We start from the raw sequence: 23,253 nt of genomic DNA, 5'->3' as shown, positions 1-23,253 counted from the left end.
GCTGTGGGAAGCAGGCAGCTCCCCTAGCGACCACGCCGGGCCCCAACCAAGCTGTGGAGGACTCCATCTCCCATGGAGCCCTGCGGGTGGTTGGGGAGTCACCGACGCCAGGGAGGCTGCCACCAAGCGTCCGGGGAGGTTTTGGACTTCCCATGGCGGCTCCCCCGGAACATAAGCAGCAGAGGCGTCCCTACCGGGCATGGGACCCGGCTGTCCTTCACAATATATATATATATATATATATATATATATATATATATATATATATATATATATATATATATATATATATATATATATATATATATATATATATATATATATGACAACAACACTCATCACTCACAACAGTGACAAAACAATTACATTGACAATCAGGTTACGTTATTTTCAAAATGTTTCCTTTTCTTTTTCATTGCTTCTTTAACACACTACTTCTCCGCTGCGAAGTGCGGGTATTTTGCTAGTCTATACTAATAAAAGGCAAAGCCCTCACTGACTTACTCACTGACTCACTCATTGACTGACTCACTCATCACTAATTCTCCAACTTCCCGTGTAGGTAGAAGGCTGAATTTGGCAGGCTCATTCCTTACAGCTTACTTAGTTGGGCAGGTTTCATTTCGAAATTCTACACGTAATGGTCATAACTGGAACCTATTTTTATCCATATACTGTAATAGACTGGAGCTCGATGGCCCTGGGAGGCGGAGTTGCGTGTTGCATCATCACGCCTCCCACGTAATCACGTGAACTGATTGTGAACGCAGTACGTAGAAAACAAGGAAGAACTCCAAAGAGCGCTGCAGAAAAAACGCATACATGCATATTCATAAGTGCAGCTACTGCGGAAACAAAGCACGGTGTAAACCGTAAGTTTAAATTAAGTTTATAGACACGCTCCTGCTGGCGTTTGTCATGCCTACGACAAACAGAGTTAAAATTGCTGTAGCGAGAAACTTTTAAGTGCCGGGTCTTAGCTAACATTAAATAAAGCCGTGGACATCGCAACATCACACAAGAGAGCAGCTCATGTGAACTGACTGAACGAGTGATCACTTCCATGAATCAAATCTATTCAAAAAACACATTTCACATTTGACAAGGTAGGAAAAGAATATGCTCCGAGTTGAGCTCCACAGCTAACGTGGTCTTACGGAAGCAACTTCGTCATGCTGCCACCAAATACTCACAGAAAAATCCACAAGTTAATACACTCGCTATCTCTAGAGTTTCTCCACACTCTGAATGTATTCCTCGCATCCCCATTATACCCTCTGATCTCCCATTTCAATTCAAATGCCTCCAATTTCCAGTAAGGCTCAGCTTCGCGATGACAAGTGATAAGTCTCAGGGACAGACCCTACACAAGGTTGCCATTGATTTGAGGCAAGATTGCTTTTCTCCGGGACCACTATACGTTGCATTCTCAAGAGTAAGCTCGCAAAGCTTGGTCATATTACAACCGGAGTGCTGAACTGACAATGTGGTATACAAAGAGATCCTTAACAAATCGTTATTGGTATATTTTCCCTCAGTTTAAAAAGGTTTTCTTTTCTTCATAATAAAAATTTAAAAGCTGTACTTCGTCACTGCAAAGCACGGGGATTTGGCTATATATATATCTATATCTATCTATATCTATGTATGTATGTGTGTGTGTGTGTGTGTGTGTGTAATAATTTATAATATATGTAGATATATATATGTGTGTGTATACAGTGCATCCGGAAAGTATTCACAGCGCATCACTTTTTCCACATTTTGTTATGTTACAGCCTTATTCCAAAATGGATTAAATTCATTTTTTTCCTCAGAATTCTACATACAACACCCATTAATGACAACTTGAAAAAAGTTTACTTTTTTTTTTTTACTGTACTGGTAACACTTCTGTGCTGACTGGAAAAACTGCAAAAATTATCAAGCCTTATCACAAGAGATTCATTTGAAAACAGTCACAAACTTAGTCTTCATAAGTGAGAAAATTCACATTCACTGTAGTACATAATAATATCAATAAATGTATTAAAAACTATCTTTGTATACATAAACTGTCAAAGTGGTTGTCCTCAATTTTGTGGAAAACCTTTATTTAAATACTGAGAACATTGGGAAATTTCTCATATTTGCTAGAAGGTAATGTAAAGTTTTTGGGCTTCAAAAATTCAGTTTTTCTGCTGCTGATAATTTAAGTACCATCAAAAGGTAAAATTTTAATTTAACTTCTCTGTTACAGAATCAGAGTATACACTCTGTCACTTTAGTGATTATTACTGGGGGAGCACCGTGGTTTTAGACATTTTTTCCACAATATTTCATAGTAAGAAACAAGTTCTTCTTATTAACTAGAAATTCTGGTAATTTGGTCTAATTATCATTGTCTCAAATAAGACCTTTCTACAGGTGCATATTTTACATTTCTAGGAAAAGCAACATTTTTTGAAAACTGGAATTAGTTCCCCTTTGTCACAGTTTTTCTAAATATTTGTGTATATAGGACCTAATTAAATTAATAGTTGGATTCCTTATTTGTACTTTGTGGCTGATTGGCTTAGAAAACATAAATAATAATAAAAAATAAATAAATAATAATAATTTACTTGCTTGTCCAGAATTGTAAAATCTAGAATCTGAATAGACTTTCGTGCACCAAAAAATACAGAAGCAACTTCTTCTAAATTAAATACTGTACTGTTCACTCCTAAAATTGAAGACTCAGTACCAAGTATTGGGCACAGCTTGGCCTTCCATCTGATAAGGATGTGATTGGTAACAGTAATATGGATAAAGGCTCTTTCTAAAATGTTTTATTTTTAAGAAATATTTTTTTTAATTCTCTGTTTCCTCTTACTATTAGCATATTCTGTTTTTGCCTTGAACACTTCCTGTGATATTTTTACTTTCTGTCAGTCACTTCCTCAGTCCAGAACAGCCTATCATAATGAATACTGCTAATGAACAGGAATAACCGCAAATAATGTACAGTACTTCCACATTCTCTTATTGTTCAGCTTTACATTTAGCCATATCTTCATAGGCATTGTACAAATGCACATCTAATGTAGCTGTTGCAGACAATTCTCTGAAAATAGTAAGCTGCACTCTAGCAGACATCTGCTATTTTGCCAGGTCTTTTATGCCCCACTGACAATATGAACTAAATTAAGTAGATAATCCATGCCTACTCAGTTTTTATTATTATGGCACTTCTTCAAATTCTTTACCTGAAGTCCAGCATAAAAATGACAAATCAGTACATTAATAATTGAATATATAATACAAATAATTAATTCAACAAAACCAATTTATTTTTCTATAAACAAACAATTACCTTTCTGGTAATATAGACAAGATTATTGGCTCAGAAAGTGGCTGCATATTATTCTGAGCATTTATTAAAACCTATTTTATGTGTAGCTGCTGTTCTGTGATTTATAGCCTCTTGTAAATTGCTAAAGTGTACTGTTCAAGTTATAAACATTGTATTATAAATTATATAAAAGATGGGCAAATGATTAAATGTAATGTTTCAATTGCTGAGCACATTTACTGTTTGTTTTGTTATAACAATTTGGATCAGGATTACAGCAGTTTTTTTAGATTGAAAAAAAAAACAACTCTGCCATGTTACGAATAAATTTTCTTTTTGTTGTTCCACAAGTGTCTTTCCTCCTGTGTCCCAAAATATTTTGTCATTGTTTATAGTTTTTGCCTGAAATTCATTTTCTGACTAAATTCTCAATAATGCTATCATAGCACTAATCTGTTGGTCAGTCTTATAATCCCTGTTAACCTTTCTTCTGGTATAGTTAAAGTTTTGCATTCTGGGAACATGCTCCCCCAACCATTAACAGCCAGGAGCAAGGTACTATTTTCAAGTGCATGATCCTAAGGTGTGGTTTCACAAAGGTATCTTGTTTATGAAATCCTCTAGAGCATAGTTTCCTAACCTAAGGTTGCTGCCTTCTACGTCGTGACTCAGAATTGTATTCAATGGGAAACAGTTTGCAAAGTTCCTCAAGATGGGCCACCGCAAGCAGTTTAAGTAATTGACATTCATCTGCTATGACTGCCATGTCAGAGGTAATTCTCCAAGGGCCCCATGATCTGACACTCTTCATGGAATGGATCTCGAAGTCACTAAGAAGGGCAAGATTGGATCACAAGAAAAAAAATTTTGAAACACTGCTCTAGTGGATGCACGAGTTTTGCTTGTATTTTAATAGGATTCCACTTAAAGGTACAAATGTAAAAATAACTCCTGTTCTGCTAATAAAGGTACCAAGTAAAATGAAGCAACATCTTGAAAAACCCATATTTTAATTCCATCTCATACAAGGTCATAGTGATGACAATGTTTGAGTAATGCTGTATTTAGACATCCATAGGTGGTATTTGAGAGGCAATTTAATGCACCCATAAAAAGGCAAAAAACTTTTAGGGACATTTTAGATTTGTTTATGGGTTTCTCACAGCTGTTATTGTGCCAGTGCCAGGCAATTGACACTTTATTTCTCCAAGGCAATCTGTGCAGGACTGATTTCACCTTGCATGAATACCCATATCCAGTATAAAGGTGGCTTTGTTTGGTTTTGAATCAATTTATGTGCTAAATATGTTCTTTCACACTGATGCACATCTATCATCTTACTAATAAACCTACGCTATAGTGTACTTCTTATTGCACTAAGGTTACCATCCATGCATTATACTGTTTGTTTGAAGGAGATGCCCTTGGGCTTTTCAGAACGCGTGTGATGTTCTGTTCAGTATTGTCTGAGTAGTCAGTTACCCACGTCAGTGTTAATGTAAACATCAGGGCCTGAAATCACAGGCATTCTCCAAATAAAAAAATATGTGTACTTGGCAAACTCCTGTGACTTCCTGTTATTAAAAAGGTGGTTCACTGTTTCCGGTATGGAGTGAATCAATATTGCTTCTCCTTCATCTGATATTGCTTCTCCTTCATCTGAGGTCCAACTATCAGATGGGAAACAAATAATAAACTTTTAGATTTCATACATTAAACAAAAACTATTCCTAGAAAGGAGGTTTATTTTTTGATACTATTATAACTTTGACCTTCACTATATCTCACATGACTCTCCTGAAATTATGATTAGCTGCATTGTTCAGTTATGTCATTGCCCTATGTGTTTTTTGTTTGCCTCAGAATTTGTCTCTGTATATATTTTAAAAGACTCAAATCAACTTCGCGGAACTTCCAGTTTCGCTATTGAACAGCATTGCCTGCCTGTACTTTTGTTGAATTGATACTATACAAATCGACAAAACTATCATAATGAACTAACTGTGGTGCCCTTCTGAGACTCGTTGAAATCTAACTAATCAATGTAGACCTCAGTGTATTCAGTGACCTATCTATTGGAATGTATTTTTTAATGCATGTGTTAATAAAAGGCGTTGCGTTTTTCATTTCAACAGACGATGCATCACAAAAATTAGCCATGCTTTTATGAATCCCATACTAAATGGCATATAACAGGCACAAAGCAACAGAATAGACACACAGATGCACATATATTTGTCTTTTTATTAAGGTGGATTCCCTGTTTTTCAAAGACAGAATTGTTGATGGGAGCCTTCTTTTCTATTGGAGGAAACAGCTAAGGCTGGTGAAAGATTCCTAATGTTTAAACTGATATACATAACTAGTTTTTTTTTTGTATTTTGTGCAGAGGCAAATTTTGGCATCTACCCATGCACAAAAATATGTCATCACAGATAGGGCAGAGAAACATATATTTTTCTGCTTGTTGTTGGCAGTAGATGAGATGAAACTGTGTTGACAACAACGAATGAATGTTTGTTGTAAAATTCATCATCCTTCTACATGTGAAACACAGCATTAATGAATTCTGCCTACTGATAGTCTTTTGGTAGCCACAAACATTGGTCTAGCTACTTAAGCATGAAGCTCAAACTGTTTTTGAAAGTGTAATTAAAAAAAAAACTTAACCCTAGTATGTTTGTGGTTTTATAAAATAAAACACAAATTGCAGTCTGGATTACAGTTAGTGTGAAAGTTTCTTTAAATAACACTTTTTGGGTCAGGCTATATGTTTGCTGTAATTCAATCAATATATGAGTAATAGAGAGAGGTTTGGAGCGTGCAGTGATACAGCACCCACCACACGACAAACCACCCCAGGATCCTTGATTGGGACCAGAGTGTAGCCGTGCGGTGGGTGACATCTTAGCACCACACTAGTCGATTGGAACAGTATGAGTTTTTTTTTTGCGGTGGCTGAAGTGCCAAATCTGCCACCAACCACCAAGGTTTCCTTGGAACTTGGAGGCGCTGGATGCAGGTTGTCATACCCAGGATGAAGCAATTGCAGGTTAAGGACCTTGTTCAAGGGCCCAACAGAGTATAGTCACTTTTTGTGTTTGCGGGATTTGAACCAGCAACCTTCCGATTGCTAGCTCAGATCCCTAGCCTCAGAGCCACCACTCCCACTACTATATGAGAATTGGTTTTATTATTATTATTATTATTATTGAAAAACATTGTTTTTAAATGTTACTAAAAAGGTTATTCTGTATTTTTAATAATCTGTATTTTTCAGATAATTTTTTCTACAGCGTTTCATCTGAACTTCTACTTTCAATTACTTCATGTTATGTACAATCACAAGATGCTTCATCAGATGTTATATAAAATACACCTTTTTTTCTACACATTTATTTATTATAAAAACTGTTTGATGGAATATTAAAGGATGTTCAGGAATAAAAGAAATAGTGATCAGGGCTGAGACAGACCATACACTATGTAATAAATGGCAATCTTGTGTAGTAATTGGTGTAAAAAAAAAAATAGTTTGTTAATCACATTTATTGTGCAAGCAAGTGGGTTTATGGGAGATTGTTTTTGTAAAGCAATACACTTGGATCATGCATGGGGCAAGTCTTAGTCTCACCTTCCCTGAGTGGTACAGATGAGGCATCCACAAGGTCTGCCTTAGTTTGAACAAGGGCTTACTTGAGGAAAGGTGAAAAGGCCCAATCTGGATGAGTAAAGTGTGGTACTAAAGGTAGGTGGCACACTATAGAAGACCATTTTTGGATGTCAAATAGACAAACCATTAAAGATGATGGAAAAAGGTCATAAGGAATGATGAGTAAAATCTGACAAAGCATGGCAAGGTTTGTTTGATTTTATAATTTAGTGCAGTTATTATTTCCGATGCCAAAGCTGAGTATTTCAGAGATTTTTTTCTATTCACTTAAATGGTTTGACACTTTAGGTTTTTTCTTGCATAGGTAAAACACTTGCACTTAATGTGGTAGGATCTCATACTTGATTAAATGTATAAATACTTTTATTTGTAATATCAGTTTATTGTATTAAGATGTCCACATGGCTTTATTATTTTTTTACACAGACTATTTTTGTATACTGTAACCCTGAATCAAACATTTTTTCATGCAGCTTGCTGACAGAAGACTATCTCTGATAACTCTCTGAATTTAAAATAAAAAATTTGGATGAATACCTTCTGTGATTTTGTTTTTCTTTTTGATGTTGCTGTTTACAACTCAGACATTAACACAGTAGCGGATAGTTCAAGGTAAAAAAATGTGCATGACTATAGCTGCAAGAAACGGTTGCATCAAAATTTATCTAAAACATTTAGCCGTTTATTTGAACATGCAGAAATTGCCTTAAAACTAGAATTACCAAAGCTTATGAAAAAACTCGTAAATCCAGCCCACCTTACATCCGTTCGCACCTCTCCGTCAGCGTCTTTTTTGCACTTTTTGTGGCGACACATTTACAAGACAAAAGATGCTGACGGAGAGGTGCGAATGGATTTAAGGTGGGCCGGGTTTATGAGTTTTTTCATAAGCTTTGGTAATTCTAGTGTTAAGACAGACTTGAGTGTCTGCTTGTGTTAAAACAAAAGTTTGCAAATTAGTAATCATATTAAATTACATTTTGAAACAGTTGTATATCTTGTACTGTACATATGTATTTTGGATGTTTAGCTGTGAATGTTTACTTTGCTTCAGATCATGGACGTAATAAACCATGCCATTAATAAACATTCAGCCAAAGTGTGCTAAATTTTGTAAGCAGCAACTAAATATGAGGACTTATAACCTTAAAGTAAGTGACTTGAGCGCCTGCTGCTGATTTCTGGCAATATGCCTGAAGAATCTAGGAAAACTTGAATGTTGGTTCAGTTTTATAGCTAGAGCTGCCCAAATAAAATTTTCAACAATTAGGAAATGGAAAAAGAAGAGAGTTTAAGGTGAATATTTGCAAGGCTGATTAGTCCCAGTTGACAATGTGCAGTCACTTAAGTAAGTTTATTTACTGCTTCATAGGACGTAACAGAAGTCTGTTCATAGTTTTGTATTCATGAAGCACATCTGCCCACTTCACTGAGAAAATTCAGCTTTTGCACTCATGTGTCTGTGTGCAAGTTCTCAATGTTAGTGTTGTGTGGCACAAATACATAAGTGTTTTGAAGAAAAGCATGCAACTTCTTGGTTGTAACTAGATTTACTGTGTATTTGAGCTGTGGTTAAAGATGTTTATGGTGGTTGCAGTAATTATTGATTAAATTAGACAAGTGTGTTTACTCCATGGCTGTCACTTAATGGTCTCATTGGGCATTTTTAGTCTTAATGATTTTCTCCATGTATGTTTCTAATATGTTTGTTTCCAACAGGATGTCTAGATTTGTACTGTACTGCAGGTTTGTCTTTTTACAGACATGTACATAACATGCTTCTGAGTAACTCGGTTGAGTACATTTCCTGGAAAGAAGAGACAAATTGAGTCAGTATAAATAGTAAGAGTAATCCACCCACGTACCCCATTTAAAAACATCAGTGTTAGTAATTGATATTTGCTAGGTTCAGTGACCTTATTAGGTCAATTGTTCATATTTGGGAAGTGGTTTTCATGCTGATGGGATTTGAATTTCAGTGCATGAGTGTGAGTACCAAGCAGAACTTTAGTTAGTCCCACCCATGCATCTTTTGTAATGTGAAAATTTCCCACACATTTCTTGAAATGTAATCTGTCAGTTAGCTACTAGTTTATATTGGCCTGCGCTTCTTCCCATTAGATTAGAATGTTAAACAGTAACATGTTAAACAGTCTATTCGCATCAAAGAATTGGTGGTTATGTAGAGGCACATTTTGACACTCGTATTTGTAAACAAAAGCATATTTAATTTCAACATGAAAGCTTTCAAAAGAAGCTCAGCTAAAAGTGGTCTGATAGGTGAAAGTAAAATTGTCCGAAGAAAGAGGAGAACTCCTTCCTGATAATCTAAAAAGCATCAAATACATGCATGGTTTAAAAACCTGGGAAAAGATTGGCAGCATGAAAAAGTCACTCTGTCATGGGCAGATGTACAAAGTAAACTCCACAAAGTACAGGTTGAGTGTTCTAAATCCGAAATTTCTGGGACCAGAAGTAATGTCAGTATTTTCAGATTTTTTAATATTTGCATATACATTATGAAATATCGTGGGACATCCTTGAACAAGTATGGAAATGCAGCCAAACCAGCTAAATGATGACTCTCACATATAATAATTCACAGAACTGAGCTGTTATTGTAGTGACTTCTTCATGGGTAAAGGAAATGAAGACACAAGAGCCAGAGAGTGCAGTTTAAAAAAAGAAAGAAAAAGAACAGTTTATTAGGGTGAGAGGTTCAAAATAAGGGAGTCGAGCATGGTGAGGGACAGAACTGGTTCAGAAGAAATGGCAAGCTAAATTATATACAGGCTTCCCATATGTTCTGGCTGAGGGGAACACCTTCACCAAGATGTTTTGGCTACTCTTAACTCTTGTTTGAAAAGCCATAATACACAGCAAACTAAAATTAGACTTTTTCTCCATTCGCTGTCACTCATAATGTTCATCCAGCTACAGTTGACGCTTTCCCTTTTGCATACCTCTCTGGCCGAGTCTGGTACCTCTGCGCTCATTGGTTCAAACATACTAAACCTGAAAGGTTTGGCTTTTTTGGTTTTGCCATCAGTTTATATCAGCTACTGGTTGTCTTTCTCAGAGAGCTGGCTGACAATTAAGGAATATCTCAGCCAAGCTTAACTCCATCAGGCTCACTGTGCTGGAAACTATTAACCAACTAACCGAGATGCTACATTCAGTTTTCGTATGGTGTGGGTGTACATACATAAAACTTAACATGTTATTGACTACACAAAAAGACAATTTGCAATAGTGACGTTTTATTAATCCCTTGAATGCAGAGGAGAAGCACTACAATCTATGTTCCCTCTAAACTGTGCAGCAAATGTAACCATACTGCACATCACTTTTAAACAGCCATACAGGTGTTATGTCGCTTCACAGAGAACAAAGCCCGATGCTTCACTGGAGTTTCCGATCCCCGAGACTGCCTGATAGTTTATTGTGTGTTCTTTCCTCCCTTCACTGACTGTTACGTGCGATATCCAAGCCCCTGGAATGTTCATAGTGTGTCTAAGCTTCACAGGGGACAATAGAAGATGATTTAGATTTATAAATGTGTACATGCCAGGTTTTTTAAAAAGTTTTATTTTTTGCACATGTTTTCATGTTCTAATGCTTATTTTTACATTCGAATACAGGCAAAGTTTTATAAAAGTGACCCCCCAGCATGGAATATTCTACTTGTAACATCATGTTGACACTTAAAAAGTTTTGAATTTTGCATAGGAATATTCAACCAGTTTATAGCTGTTTTCAGGCATTTGCAGTAATGAACATTTTTGTGAAAATGAAGTAATTGCAGGGAAAACAAGCAAGTACAGTATAGACATTTTACACTGGATTAATGTCAGTTTTTTGCCTTTCAAGACTTTTGCCTTTTTGTTTTCAGCCCCATCAGTGAAATTGTTGCTTTAGGATTTGTGTCATTTTATATCATAAGATGTACAGTGCATCCGGAAAGTATTCACAGCACATAACTTTTTCCACATTTTGTTATGTTGCAGCCTTATTCCAAAATGGATTAAATTCCTTTTTTCCTCAGAATTCTACACACAACACCCCATAATGACAACGTGAAAAAAATTTTATTTGAGGTTTTTGCAAATTTATTAAAAAAAAAAACAAAAAAACTGAGAAATCGCATGTACATAAGTATTCACAGCCTTTGCCAGGAAGCTCAAAATTGAGCACAGGTGCATCCGGTTTCCCCTAATCATCCTTGAGATATTTCTGCAGCTTAATTGGAGTCCACCTGTGGTAAATTCAGTTGATTGGACATGATTTGGAAAGGTACACACCTGTCTATATAAGGTCCCACAGTTGACAGTTCATGTCAGAGCACAAACCAAGCATGAAGTCAAAGGAATTGTCTGTAGACCTCCGAGACAAGATTGTCTTGAGGCACAAATCTGGAGAAGGTTACAGAAAAATTTCTGCTGCTTTGAAGTTCCCAATGAGCACAGTGGCCTCCATCATCCATAAGTGGAAGAAGTTTGAAACCACCAGGACTCTTCCTAGAGCTGGCTGGCCATCTAAACTGAGCGATCGGGGGAGAAGGGCCTGTGAATGTCCTTGAATGGCCCAGCCAGAGCCCAGACTTGAATCCGATTGAACATCTCTGGAGAGGTCTTAAAATGGCTGTGCACCGATGCTTCCCATTCAGCCTGATGGAGCTTGAGAGGTGCTGCAAAGAGGAATGGACGAAACTGGCCAAGGATAGCTTGTGGCATCATATTCAGAAACACTTGAGGCTGTAATTTCTGCCAAAGGTGCATCGACAAAGTATTGAGCAAAGGCTGTGAATACTTATGTACATGTGATTTCTCAGTTTTTTTATTTTGACTAAATTTGCAAAAACCTCAAATAACCTTTTTTCATGTTGTCATTATTGGGTGTTGTATGTAGAATTCTGAGGAAAAAATTAATTTAATCCATTTTGGAATAAGGCTGTAACATAATAAAATGTGGAAAAAGTGATGCACTGTGAATACTTTCCGGATGCACTGTGTGATGGGAGAATCATTTTGCTTCCCCTATCTTTGCAGTAATAAAGTAGAATTTTTTGTAATTGTCTTGTGTTTTTTTTTTTTTTTCTTCTTTCCCTCTTAAGAAACCATCAGTATAGACTAAAGTTTCTTGTGTAGTCTATAAATTAAAAAATTACCAAAGACTCACTTTTCTCTTACAGGCGGACAAAAATTAAAGATCAAAATTATTTGTATTTGTAGTGTTCTGTATGGGAGGGTAAGAAATGTCTGTACAATTAAAGAGATATTTAAAGAAAAGTAGTCATTTTAGCTAAATATCAACAGATGGAAGTACCTTTTGGCAGATGGTGAATTCTTGAAATTGGACAGAACAGGGGTATAGTGGCTGGTTCTTTGTGGAAAGTAATGCTCATTCAGACAGGATGCTCTTTTAGGTTAAGTTTTTTTGTGGTTATAGATTATATTTGTTGGTATATGTTTTTTGTGGTGATACATTATATTTGTTGGTATATGTTTGGATTTCAGCAACATTTTAAAACAGAATCAAATGTGTTTTTCAGTAGCTCTTGCTCAGTAACAGTACCAAGCTGCTTTATTTATAAACAAAGTACCTTATCAGAAATCTGTCACCTAGCATATTACTATTCTTGTGTGCCTCGGGTACTGTAAAAAGGGGATTAAAAAAATGTATTGGATGTCATGTATTTAAAAGTTAATTCATACTCCAAGCAAAGACTGAAGCTGATAATTTGAGGTGAAAATTGACACAGTAAAAGCTACTTATAACCTGTTTGCCCCTACTTGTAGATCTAGACAATGTGTTTAAGCACACGTGTTCTTACATTTTTAGATAATTTTTGGTTAGCATATTCAAGTGATGAATTTTTGCTCTAAAACAAAATCTCTTTGAGCATAAACCAGTTTTTGTGCAGTGCCAGAACAAAACAGTTCATATTGGTCCACTCTTCTTCAGCTATAATTTACTGCTAATCATTTTACTGTGAGGGTTTATAAGTTGAAATGTTTGTGTTTTTTGTGTTTCTCTCTTATATAGCCTTTCTACTGTAAAATCCTTTTCCGCTCTGCTAAAGTCCCCACCCCCCACCCCCGTGTGAACTAATAGCTGTTTTCAGTACACTGGGCGAGTCTGTTCTCCAACTTTTTTTCTTTCCTTCTTTGGAATAAACATCCTGCTGCCGAGGTAATGGAGAGTCTGTAATGGCTCTGCACCTCTCAGTATTCATGGGACCAGCTGCCTCTTTACAGAACTGGAATGTGAAAATTAACCAAGTGCTGTGTAAAAATCCATGAAATAGAGCTTGTCTGCCCAAGATCAGAGGCAGGCAGCAGGGATCATTTGTTAGGTGCAATTCTGCTCTCTTTCAGGGTTACACTGAAACATTCTACAAATATCATATGTACACCATGCACGTGCTGTTTCATTCAGTGAGACTTTACAGGTATATAAGCTTGTCTTCATGTAATTGTATTTCTTGCCAAAGTTAGGTTCCAGGCACAGCCTCTTTCCCTCTTCCTGTCCTTTTTCAGATTACTTAAGATCATTACATTTTTATTTTTTTTTAATAAATTAGATTTTTTCCTCTCTTTCAATTTTGTTCTTGCTCTTTTAATAATGGACGTCCTCAGTCCTTCAGAGAAGCTGCAATATTTACATATTTCAAGACAAGCCATTATATTGTACTTCCCCAACTCTTTCTAGTATAATCTGTGTTTATCCTTGTTTCAGACATGGAAAACTATTATTTTAACAGCACTGTGATGAGATAATTTTATGTGGACATACATTTAGGCAGACTTAAATTTTATTGTATAGCTTGTGTTTTTTCAGTGTGAAATTGGGTTTGCTAGTTTGTATAATGTTGCCTGTTATGAGTGGGCTGTGTAGATGTTATAAAAAGGACTATTTCACAGTTGCATTTGTATAAACGTAAAATAGCATTGCTGAATTTTGCATTTACCCATCTGTCAGGCAAGTGCAGTATGAGCCTGAGCAGCTTTTAGCCTTCGTGAAAACGAAAGATTTGACAAACTGGAGGAAATCTAGAAATATGCTTTCTTTCATAAGTACATTTAGTTTAGTTTCTCTAAGCACCGTCACTGAAAATGAAAAGCTGAGCTCTTGTTGAATGCTTGAGGAAGGGGTTGCTGATTAGAAGAGATTTATTCTTTTCATGTGTTTTAGATTTTATTACTCATTCTTTAAAAGTGAGACATTATCTATTCAGAATTAAATGAAAAGTTGCACCTGACTTCTTAATACTTTTTTCCCCAATTATTAGGCAAGGGTCATTTATTGTGCATTTATTCTTACTAAAGTGCCTTGGGAGCCACTGTAAGTGAATTATCAAGATTACTGTAGGTACACCGTTCTAAAAATAATTTGTTTCAGCGCTACCGCACCCCTGTTGCTTTTGAAATTAAATAGAGTTCTGCGCGTGGAAGTGTGTCTGTCTGTCTGGCCCAGAACTGAGACGTAGAGTTGGGGTGAGGGCTCCTGCTCCATGATACACAAGCGAGGCCAGTACACCGGCAAAAGGAAACCTCCTAAGAAAGACAGTCGCTTAGCTGCTAATGCACGAACGATGCAAGCATTTCTGCAACATGAATCCTTCTAGCAGAGAGATGCCCAGAGTAGGTCTGATGATTTAAATAATTTCTAGGATCGGCTTACACAGTTAGTATATACTAGGCAACTGCCAGCATTCATTATTTTTGACCAGAACCATGCCCCTGTTGCTTTTCAAATTAAATAGAGTTGGCTGGTTCCAAGCGTCAACTAGATGGTAACATACATACAAGACAGCAAGACAAGGATATTAATGAGTCTAAGTTTCTTAATTTATTTTTATTTTTAATGTGTTTTTTTAATGTTTTTCTCAAACAATTAAAAAATACATGAGGGCAAACTGGAGGTGACTGCCCCCATTCTTTATGTTTGAGAACCACCTCACCCATTGCTTTTCATTATTAAATACAGTTGGTCGGTTCCGAGCGTTAACTGGATGATGTCTTGCGGTGTTGTATGTATGTTAAGTACATTAGTGAGTCTTTATCCATCCATTATCCAACCCGCTATATCCTAACTACAGGGTCACAGGGGTCTGCTGGAGCTAATCCCAGCCAACACAGGGCGCAAGACAGGAAACAAACCCCGGGCAGGGTGCCAACCCTCCACAGTAAACCCACGCAGACATGGGGAGAACATGTAAACTCCACACAGGAAGACCCGGGAAGCGAATCCCGGTTTATTGTTAATTTATTTTTAAAGTTGTGTTTTTTTTAATTGTTTTTCTCAAACAATTTAAAAAAAAAAATTATATTTTCCTCCCGGGCAACACTGGATATTTCAGCTAGTAAGAACTAATGATCCACTTTATCCTTTTATGTTTTGTGGTCTATGCTGTGATGTCATCTTTGCCATTCTAGAATTTGGTCTAGTTCAAAAAGCTGCCTTTTACATAAGCAAAGTTTTTACAGGTATACTAAAACTCACACTCTCTCTCACAGGAGAAATTTTAGGAAATTTGAGATTCTATATACAGTGGTACAAAGTTAGAACTGGAACTTCCATATTCAGTAGTTGATACTTCTAAAATGATTACTGCTTTTTGATTTGCTTTACAGGAATGGTGTAAATGTGGAAGGTGCAACCCATAAGCAAGTAGTGGACTTAATCCGAGCTGGAGAGAAAGAGCTGCTGCTAACTGTCCTGTCGGTACCACAACACGAAGCTGATAGTTTAGATCCTGGGGATGATTCATCTGGCCAGTCCTTCTACGACTACACTGAGAAACAGGCTGTGCCCATTTCTATTCCCACATACAAGCATGTTGAGCAAAATGGAGAAAAATTTGTGGTTAGTGGATTTTTAAAATGTAACTTGTATGTCCATGCCTCACATTTGTCATACGTAAAGTTTCATTGTTCAGACATTTAAGTGGGAATGATTAGACTTAAATCGTTGGCATTAAACAAGAAATAGCAGCAATATAAAAACATGGATTGTGCAATATAGTAATCAAAATGTGTTTTACATGATGAACTCATTTATATGTGCTGCCGAATAATTATTGTGAAAGCTTTCTTTCAAAAAGTATTCTATTTCAATTATTTTGTAGATATAAAATTATAGATTTTCTTTTTTTATTCCCCAAAGGGAAATTCAAGTTTTTAATAGATATTTAGTAATGAAGCAGTACATGTAAAATTCCATAAAATTTTTATTGCTCCCAAAGTTTTCAAGTAAGAACATGTAAGCTATTTAAAAGACGAACGAGGATTTTTCCTGTTGGCAAGAGAGAAGACAAAAGTAAACATTTCAGATAACATACCTAGAAAAAAATGAACATCTGTTATTTTTGTATGTGAATATTCAATGTATGTGGCTACCCGCTTACCCATTTCATTTGTGGGTATTCTACTGTATAATACAGTATGGTATCACATAGCAAACTAGCTAATAGTACTCTTAATAGCCTACTAGAATGAATTGGCCGATCTGATTATATTTGTTTTTTTGTTTTTTTTAAGCTTTCAGTACAGTGTTATATTCCTAGTCCTTTTACTGGGGAGACACCATACCTGTTAGACATCCTTTCAACAGCTTATCATTGTATAATGAACATATTGAAGGCTCTTATTTGTTAACAAGTCTGAAACCTTTAGCTAGCAGCCTACCTCTTCAGCATTATATGTGCAGTTGTATGCAGCATTCCAAGTCATAACAGAGCAGGAAAGAACTACTGTTAAGAAGGGTGTCTAATCTGGATTTGTACAGAATAGCAGGCAATGATATAAACAGCCACTCAAGAGACTGTGACTTACAGATGGGACTGTACATAGATATTTGACATTTCAATTGATCAGGTGAGGCAGTTATTTTCTGGAAAGATTTTCTTAAAGATTTCGATATAAACCTGGTACCTTTTTGGATATTGTAATTCCGAAAGTACTTGAGAAAGGATTTTTTAAAATATGTATTACTTTGGGCATTTATAATCAACATAATCATTTAGAGTCCAGTCTAGCAGACTGGATGCATTTCTAAGTCTAAGCTTGCATTATATTATGCATTGTCCACAACTGAAGAAAGCAATTAAATGTTTTAATTTTTTAGTCATTTGTATAGGCATTTTTTTTAATTATGTCATCATAAAGTTAACTTGATAAGGAATGTGCTTATTTTTTTCTGTTTATCGTCTACCTTAAGTAGCAGTAATACACTTTTTACCCCCCTCATGACAGGTATATAACATATACATGGCGGGTCGGCAATTGTGTTCAAAGCGGTACCGTGAATTTTCTATTCTGCATCAAAACCTGAAGAGAGAGTTTACCAATTTCACCTTCCCAAGGTTGCCAGGCAAGTGGCCCTTCTCCCTTTCTGAGCAGCAGTTGGATGCACGTCGACGTGGTCTGGAAGAATACCTGGAGAAAGGTAGGATGAGTTGAACACTAGCTGACTTTTTGAGATTGTTTTAAAATAAAACATTAATTAATATTAACTCATATGCCTAAGCAAATACACTATATGATATGAGCTGCATCTTGGTTTACAGTACATTGTTTTTGCATGTTTAAACATTCTCATTTGCTTTTTATATACAGTAGCCATCAGTTGATAAACTATTTCTTTTAACATCTGGATACAATTAAAAGCAGAAGCTGTGTCACTGACTGGCTGAGATCCTTACTCACTTTGATTATTCTCTATCTGAACATGTTTAAAAATCAGTGGATAAATAATGTTAATGTGCATTCTTATTTAAAATTTGCTGATTAAGCATAACAATGCTAGTTTATGAGCCCAGAGACTGAAAAATTAAAATGAACATGTTGTACTATCTTAGAATATGAAAAAGGTGCAACATTCAGACAGGAACATTAGAGAGTAAAGGCAGATTTTAATTCTGTTAGTAGTAGTTTAAGTCCAAAAATTAAAAAAAAAAAAAAAACTAAGGAATGTTCTAGATATGCAACGTTAAGTTTATTCTCCATTATTACCTGTCCATATTTCTATATTTTGCTTTGCAGGGGTTGAGTAGCTGTAGTGCTTTGATGTGTCCTTAAAGTGGAAGATTTTTTCCATCCTTTTTTTTTTTTTTTTTACTTAATAACTTTGTCCCTTCTATAAAAACATGTGAAGAGCATCTCCTTATCTTGTTACCTCAGAAGACTTTTGTTGTTCTTTACTTCTGCGATAGTTTAAAGTTTTCCTCAATAAGCCGTTTTAAAATATTGACACCTGTCCTGTAAGCATGCAGTGTAACTTGACCATCATGAATGTATGAAATGCTATGGAGGCGGCTGAAATTAATCTTCCTTGCATACCTGACTACTTTTCCTCCTTATAAACATGCATGACTGTACCTGAAACCTAATAGCAGACTTTATTCTCCTTTGTGGCATCTGTTCTCAGTGTTCTCCGTTTGTGTGTGTGTTTTTTTTTTTTTTTACTGCATTTTGTATGTCTACATTCATGTTCAGCTAATCTCTCACTTCCCCATTACTTTCAAAATGAATCAGATAGATACTTTATTAATCCCAAGGGGAAATTCACATAATCCAGCAGCAGTATACTGATACAAAGAAACAATATTAAATTAAATAGTAATAAAAATGAAAAAAATAAAAATAAAATTAATGTTAGCATTTACTCCCCCGGGTGGAATTGAAGAGTCGCATAGTGTGGAGGAGGAACGATCTCCTCAGTCTATCAGTGGAGCAAGACATTAACAAAAGTCTGTCACTGAAGCTACTCCTCTGCCTGGAGATGACACTGTTCAGTGGATGCAGTGGATTCTTCATGATTGACAGGAGTTTGCTTAATGCCCGTCGCTCTGCCACAGATGTTAAACTGTCCAACTTTACTCCTACAATACAGCCTGCCGCCTTAACAAGTTTGTCCATGCGTGAGGCGTCTTTCATCTTTATGCTGCCACCCAAGCACACCACTGCGTAGAAGAGGGCAATCGCCACAACCGTCTGGTAGAACATCTGCAGCTGCAGATGTTGAAGGATGCCAACCTTCTCAGAAAGTATAGTCGGCTCTGACCTTTCTTACACAGAGCATCAGTATTGATTCATTCCCTCTAATTTGTAGTTACAGAGCCCTTGAGGGGACATGGTTTAATTTATTTTCTGGGAAACAATCATGTGCACTGCTTACTCTAGCCTGAGCACCAATTACTTTGTTGCACCAGGTAATACTGCATGCACATCGTATATGTTGAGATCATCACCAAATACCATTGCATGCAACTGTACATCTTTTTCTGTGAACAGAACACACTGCTTAACACTTTGATTTTATGCACCCAGTTACACTCTACAAAAATAGATATTTGCAAATTTATAAAAGTATATATTTAAACCAAGGTCATTGGCTCCGTGAAGCAGTAGTGCTAAGCACTGCACCACTGTGTAGAAAAAATGTAATTAATTTAGTTAGCTAACTACTTGCTGCTACAGTACTTAGTAGCTCACAGCCAATTTCTTATTCACACAAGTTACAGGAGCAATTCATATTTCATAATTGGATTTTATGTGAATTTCGGAATTTGGTGCTCATCTCAAGGTATGTGATTCACGTGTGATATTACCTGGTAAATTATTTTTCCAGAAAAAAAATATTACACTATGTCTTAGGGGCTCTGTACATAATACTTTAGTCTCAGGCTTCAACTTTATTTTCTATTGTTCATTTTTTGAATTCTTATAACATTGTTTGGTCACGATCCTGTCAAGAAATAGCCCACCAAAACAAAAAACAATGCAAGATTGCATTTATTGGGTTTTTAATTTAAATAAATGTGCTGATGTGGACATGGCCTGTATCAAGGTTTCTACCTGTTTTGACAGACACCTTTGCTTAATTGTGCTTGCGCTACGGCACCTTCTCCAGGTGTCTGACTGGTGCACTATGACAAGCAAAGTACCCTCATGCACAAGCTTTTTGAAAATAAATACTCCCACTGATTCAGTTGTTCAACATTGCTAACACTCTCCTCTTAATATGTGAGCTTTACTCTATAAGAATGAACATTAATGTACTGCATGTCTGCATTTGTTTCTGTTGACTCTGATTCTCCGGTAAATTCCTTTGACATCAGTATTGCAGGTCTCTCCTTTTTTGCCCTTCAGCTACACCTTTCTTCTAAACAATGAAATACAACGTATAATGATGTAACAATATAGGCATAACAAACAAATTAAATATGTTGATATGATTAGTTACATCATGAAATGATAGGTGATGCAGCTGAATGTGAAAGGTGTTATATTACATAAAGATGGACTAATTCAATATAATATTTACTATTGTGAAAACTAAAGTTGTTTAGGATTTTATTATGAAGAATTGTTTGTGTTCTTTCTGAGAAATCTTCTTCTCTATATTGTAGTACTTAACGGCCTACATACTGGTTGTATCTAATGTTGTTTTTGCTTTTGTTGCAGTTTGTTCTGTACGGGTGATTGGAGAGAGTGACATCATGCAGGAGTTTCTTTCAGAGTCTGATGAGGTAAAACATTTTTCATTACAAAAGACAAGAAAACATTTTTCACCAGTTCTTTAAGTGTTATTATTTGTGCCAATAAAGTAATGACTAAACATACATGTTACAATGTGTTTTTTTTTTTTAATATACACGGAGATGTTAATGCAGTCAAAAACAAATTAATAAAAAATTAAAAATGACAGGTGTTTCAGCCTTGATTTGTGAATATTATGAAAAATACGGGTTCAGAGTTCCTAATCTGAAATTCCAAAATCTGAATCTTTTTGTGCACCGACATGACACCACAAGTGGAAAGTTTCACACACAACCTCATTTGCCTATATGGCACTCTGAGCAATGTTTCCAGTAATTTGTTGGGGTTGTTTGAGGAAGTTTTGGGAGCCATGGGCACATTACCAAAGGTTGAAAGCCATGACAACAGCTACTCAACACTTCAAAACTTCTGCTAGCTGGGGGATAGATCAGTATGATAAACACCTGCACGTCAGTTCAAAAGTTGTTCGTGGCACACTGGAAAATGCAGTCCATGAAGCTTAGAGTGAACAGTTGGTGTTGACCATCATCACTGCCACACCTACGTGCATTACTCACTGTGTTTTTTTTCCTTATTCTCTGTGTCCAGTAACCTTTTAATTAAAACACAGGTGGAGGCTAAAAGCTTGCTATTGTTTCTTGCAACTTAATAGTCGATACATGTATTCTACTGATGCTACTGTACACAAAACTTTGTTTCATGCACAAATTTATTAAAAATATTGTATAAAATTACCTTCAGACTATGTGTATACAAAACATAAATTGTATGTTTAGACTTGGTTCACATCCCCAAGATGCCTTATTATATATGTACAAATATTCTAAAATCTGAAATATGCCTTATGCTAGGCATTTCAGATTAGGGATGCTTAACCTGTAGTGTATACTGTACACTGTATGAAAAGTAAATAACACTTAATGTTAAGCATTAACAGAGCTTTCATCGCTTTTGTATCTTGAAGGTTTGTACTCATGTGGAACTGGTCTTTTTACGCTTGTTGTTTTTTTTTTTATTTATATATATATATATATATATATATATATATATATATATATATATACAGTATATATATAAACGCTTAGTTGTACTTATTTACCTAAAATGGTATAAAATTCCACAGGTAATGGCTTATTCTTATACAAAGCTTTACTGTTTTGTATATTTGTCTGTCTCTCTTTCTCAAATTATTTTTCATTTGGGTTGAATTGTTTCTATTGTTAAAAGTTTAACCGGTTTAAGTTTTTAAAGTACACACCATTTTATTTTCAAAATAGAGTTTTCAGTTGTTTGACTTTCTAAACTGTTCATTGTTTGATTTTTAATACCTTAAATTTATCTGTCATTTTCTTACTTTTAGAATTATAATGGAGTATCAGATGTTGAACTTCGAATAGCACTACCAGATAAAACAACCATTACAGTCAGAGTGAAGAACAGCACCACAGACCAGGTCTATCAGGTATGTAAATTGACTGCTGCTTGTTTTGGTATGCAGCTATGCATTCTGACCTTTGTGTACAAGCAATAAAACAAGAATAGTATAATAAAATCTAGATATACAGAATCATTTGACCATCACTTATTTGTGTATGTTTTCATGTTAAAGGTTGCAGGGCAGAAATCTCATTATGGGGACAAAAAGTGTAGTGCTATGCCACATTAGCCCATATTACAGTTCTGTGTTATACAATTACTGTAAAATTGTTTTAAACAAAATCTTATTTCCACCAGAAGACAGGATCTGTATTGATAAATTATAATTTTAGAGAAATGATAAAGAAAAATGTTAGAATAAGTGCCTGTATTAAAAAAAAAAAAGAAATAGTGAACTACAAGGTTAATTAGCTCAGTTAATGAGGTACATTTTAACCAACTGCAAAAATAAGAATCAGAACAGTTTGTGAAACCATTTTGCTGTGTTGACGTGCTCTTAAAGAGATAGTAAATCCAAGTTGCCAAGTTCGAAATTCTAAATGAATGCTCTACTAACTGGGAAATATGACAATATAAAGCTTCCTGAAAAATCTCAAGTTGCAACGTAACGCTGACCTTTCACCTTAGTCAATTGTTTAAATTTAACTATATGGCCCAATCACCTAGAAATGCATTTTTTTGGTCGAATTGCATTTGGAGCAAAGTGATACACATTAAATGTTTATTTTGCTTTTTATTTACATATAAAATGCTGTTTATCTTTTACTAATTTTTTTTGGCAGATCAATTAACAAATCAACAGCTAACTCGCATTTCACTGAATAGTCCATATGAAAACACTATAGGCTGGGCGCAAATGAATGCAGCATTTATTCTATTAAGAGAGGAAACCTTATCTAAAAAGACCAGAGAAGATCGCTGCATGAGGCTTTAAGGTGCTTTGCCTGCTGATGTTTTTAAAATCATAGGAAATTTTTTTTAGAATTTTTCAATATAATGTAACACGGTCTTCTGAAGAAAAACATTTAAAACTACCTGGCACAGTAGAAACACAACACTACGTATCACTAAACTCACCATATCCTTGTAGTCAAACATATTAGTGGAGTTATCTTTGTTTATCTTACTTAATTATGGCTATTTTACTCATGGATCTAAATGTCATTGAGGGAGCTGTAAACATAAAACCTCTGTGGCTAGAATTAATGTTAACAGTTCTGGCAAGACAGATTTTGACAAAAATTGTTAAAAGCAGATGTGAGAAA

General features: G+C 35.6%; 1 protein-coding gene across 2 annotated transcripts in view; it reads left to right on the top strand.

The window, feature by feature from the left end:
* The window catches only part of LOC120528132 (sorting nexin-27-like), a 154,797-nt gene that overhangs the window by 56,019 nt on the left and 75,525 nt on the right, over nucleotides 1-23,253 (top strand). For both annotated transcript variants that reach the window (XM_039752191.1, XM_039752198.1), the window contains exons 2-5: nucleotides 15,623-15,854; nucleotides 17,243-17,435; nucleotides 20,456-20,520; nucleotides 21,912-22,013. In XM_039752191.1, coding sequence (XP_039608125.1) covers nucleotides 15,623-15,854; nucleotides 17,243-17,435; nucleotides 20,456-20,520; nucleotides 21,912-22,013 — 592 coding nt within the window. The remainder of the gene's footprint in view (nucleotides 1-15,622; nucleotides 15,855-17,242; nucleotides 17,436-20,455; nucleotides 20,521-21,911; nucleotides 22,014-23,253) is intronic.

The sequence above is a fragment of the Polypterus senegalus genome, chromosome 1 (assembly GCF_016835505.1).
Source record: "Polypterus senegalus isolate Bchr_013 chromosome 1, ASM1683550v1, whole genome shotgun sequence".
NCBI lineage: Eukaryota > Metazoa > Chordata > Cladistia > Polypteriformes > Polypteridae > Polypterus > Polypterus senegalus.
Note: the sequence above shows the minus strand (reverse complement) of the source record. Positions and strands in the feature narration are given on the sequence as shown.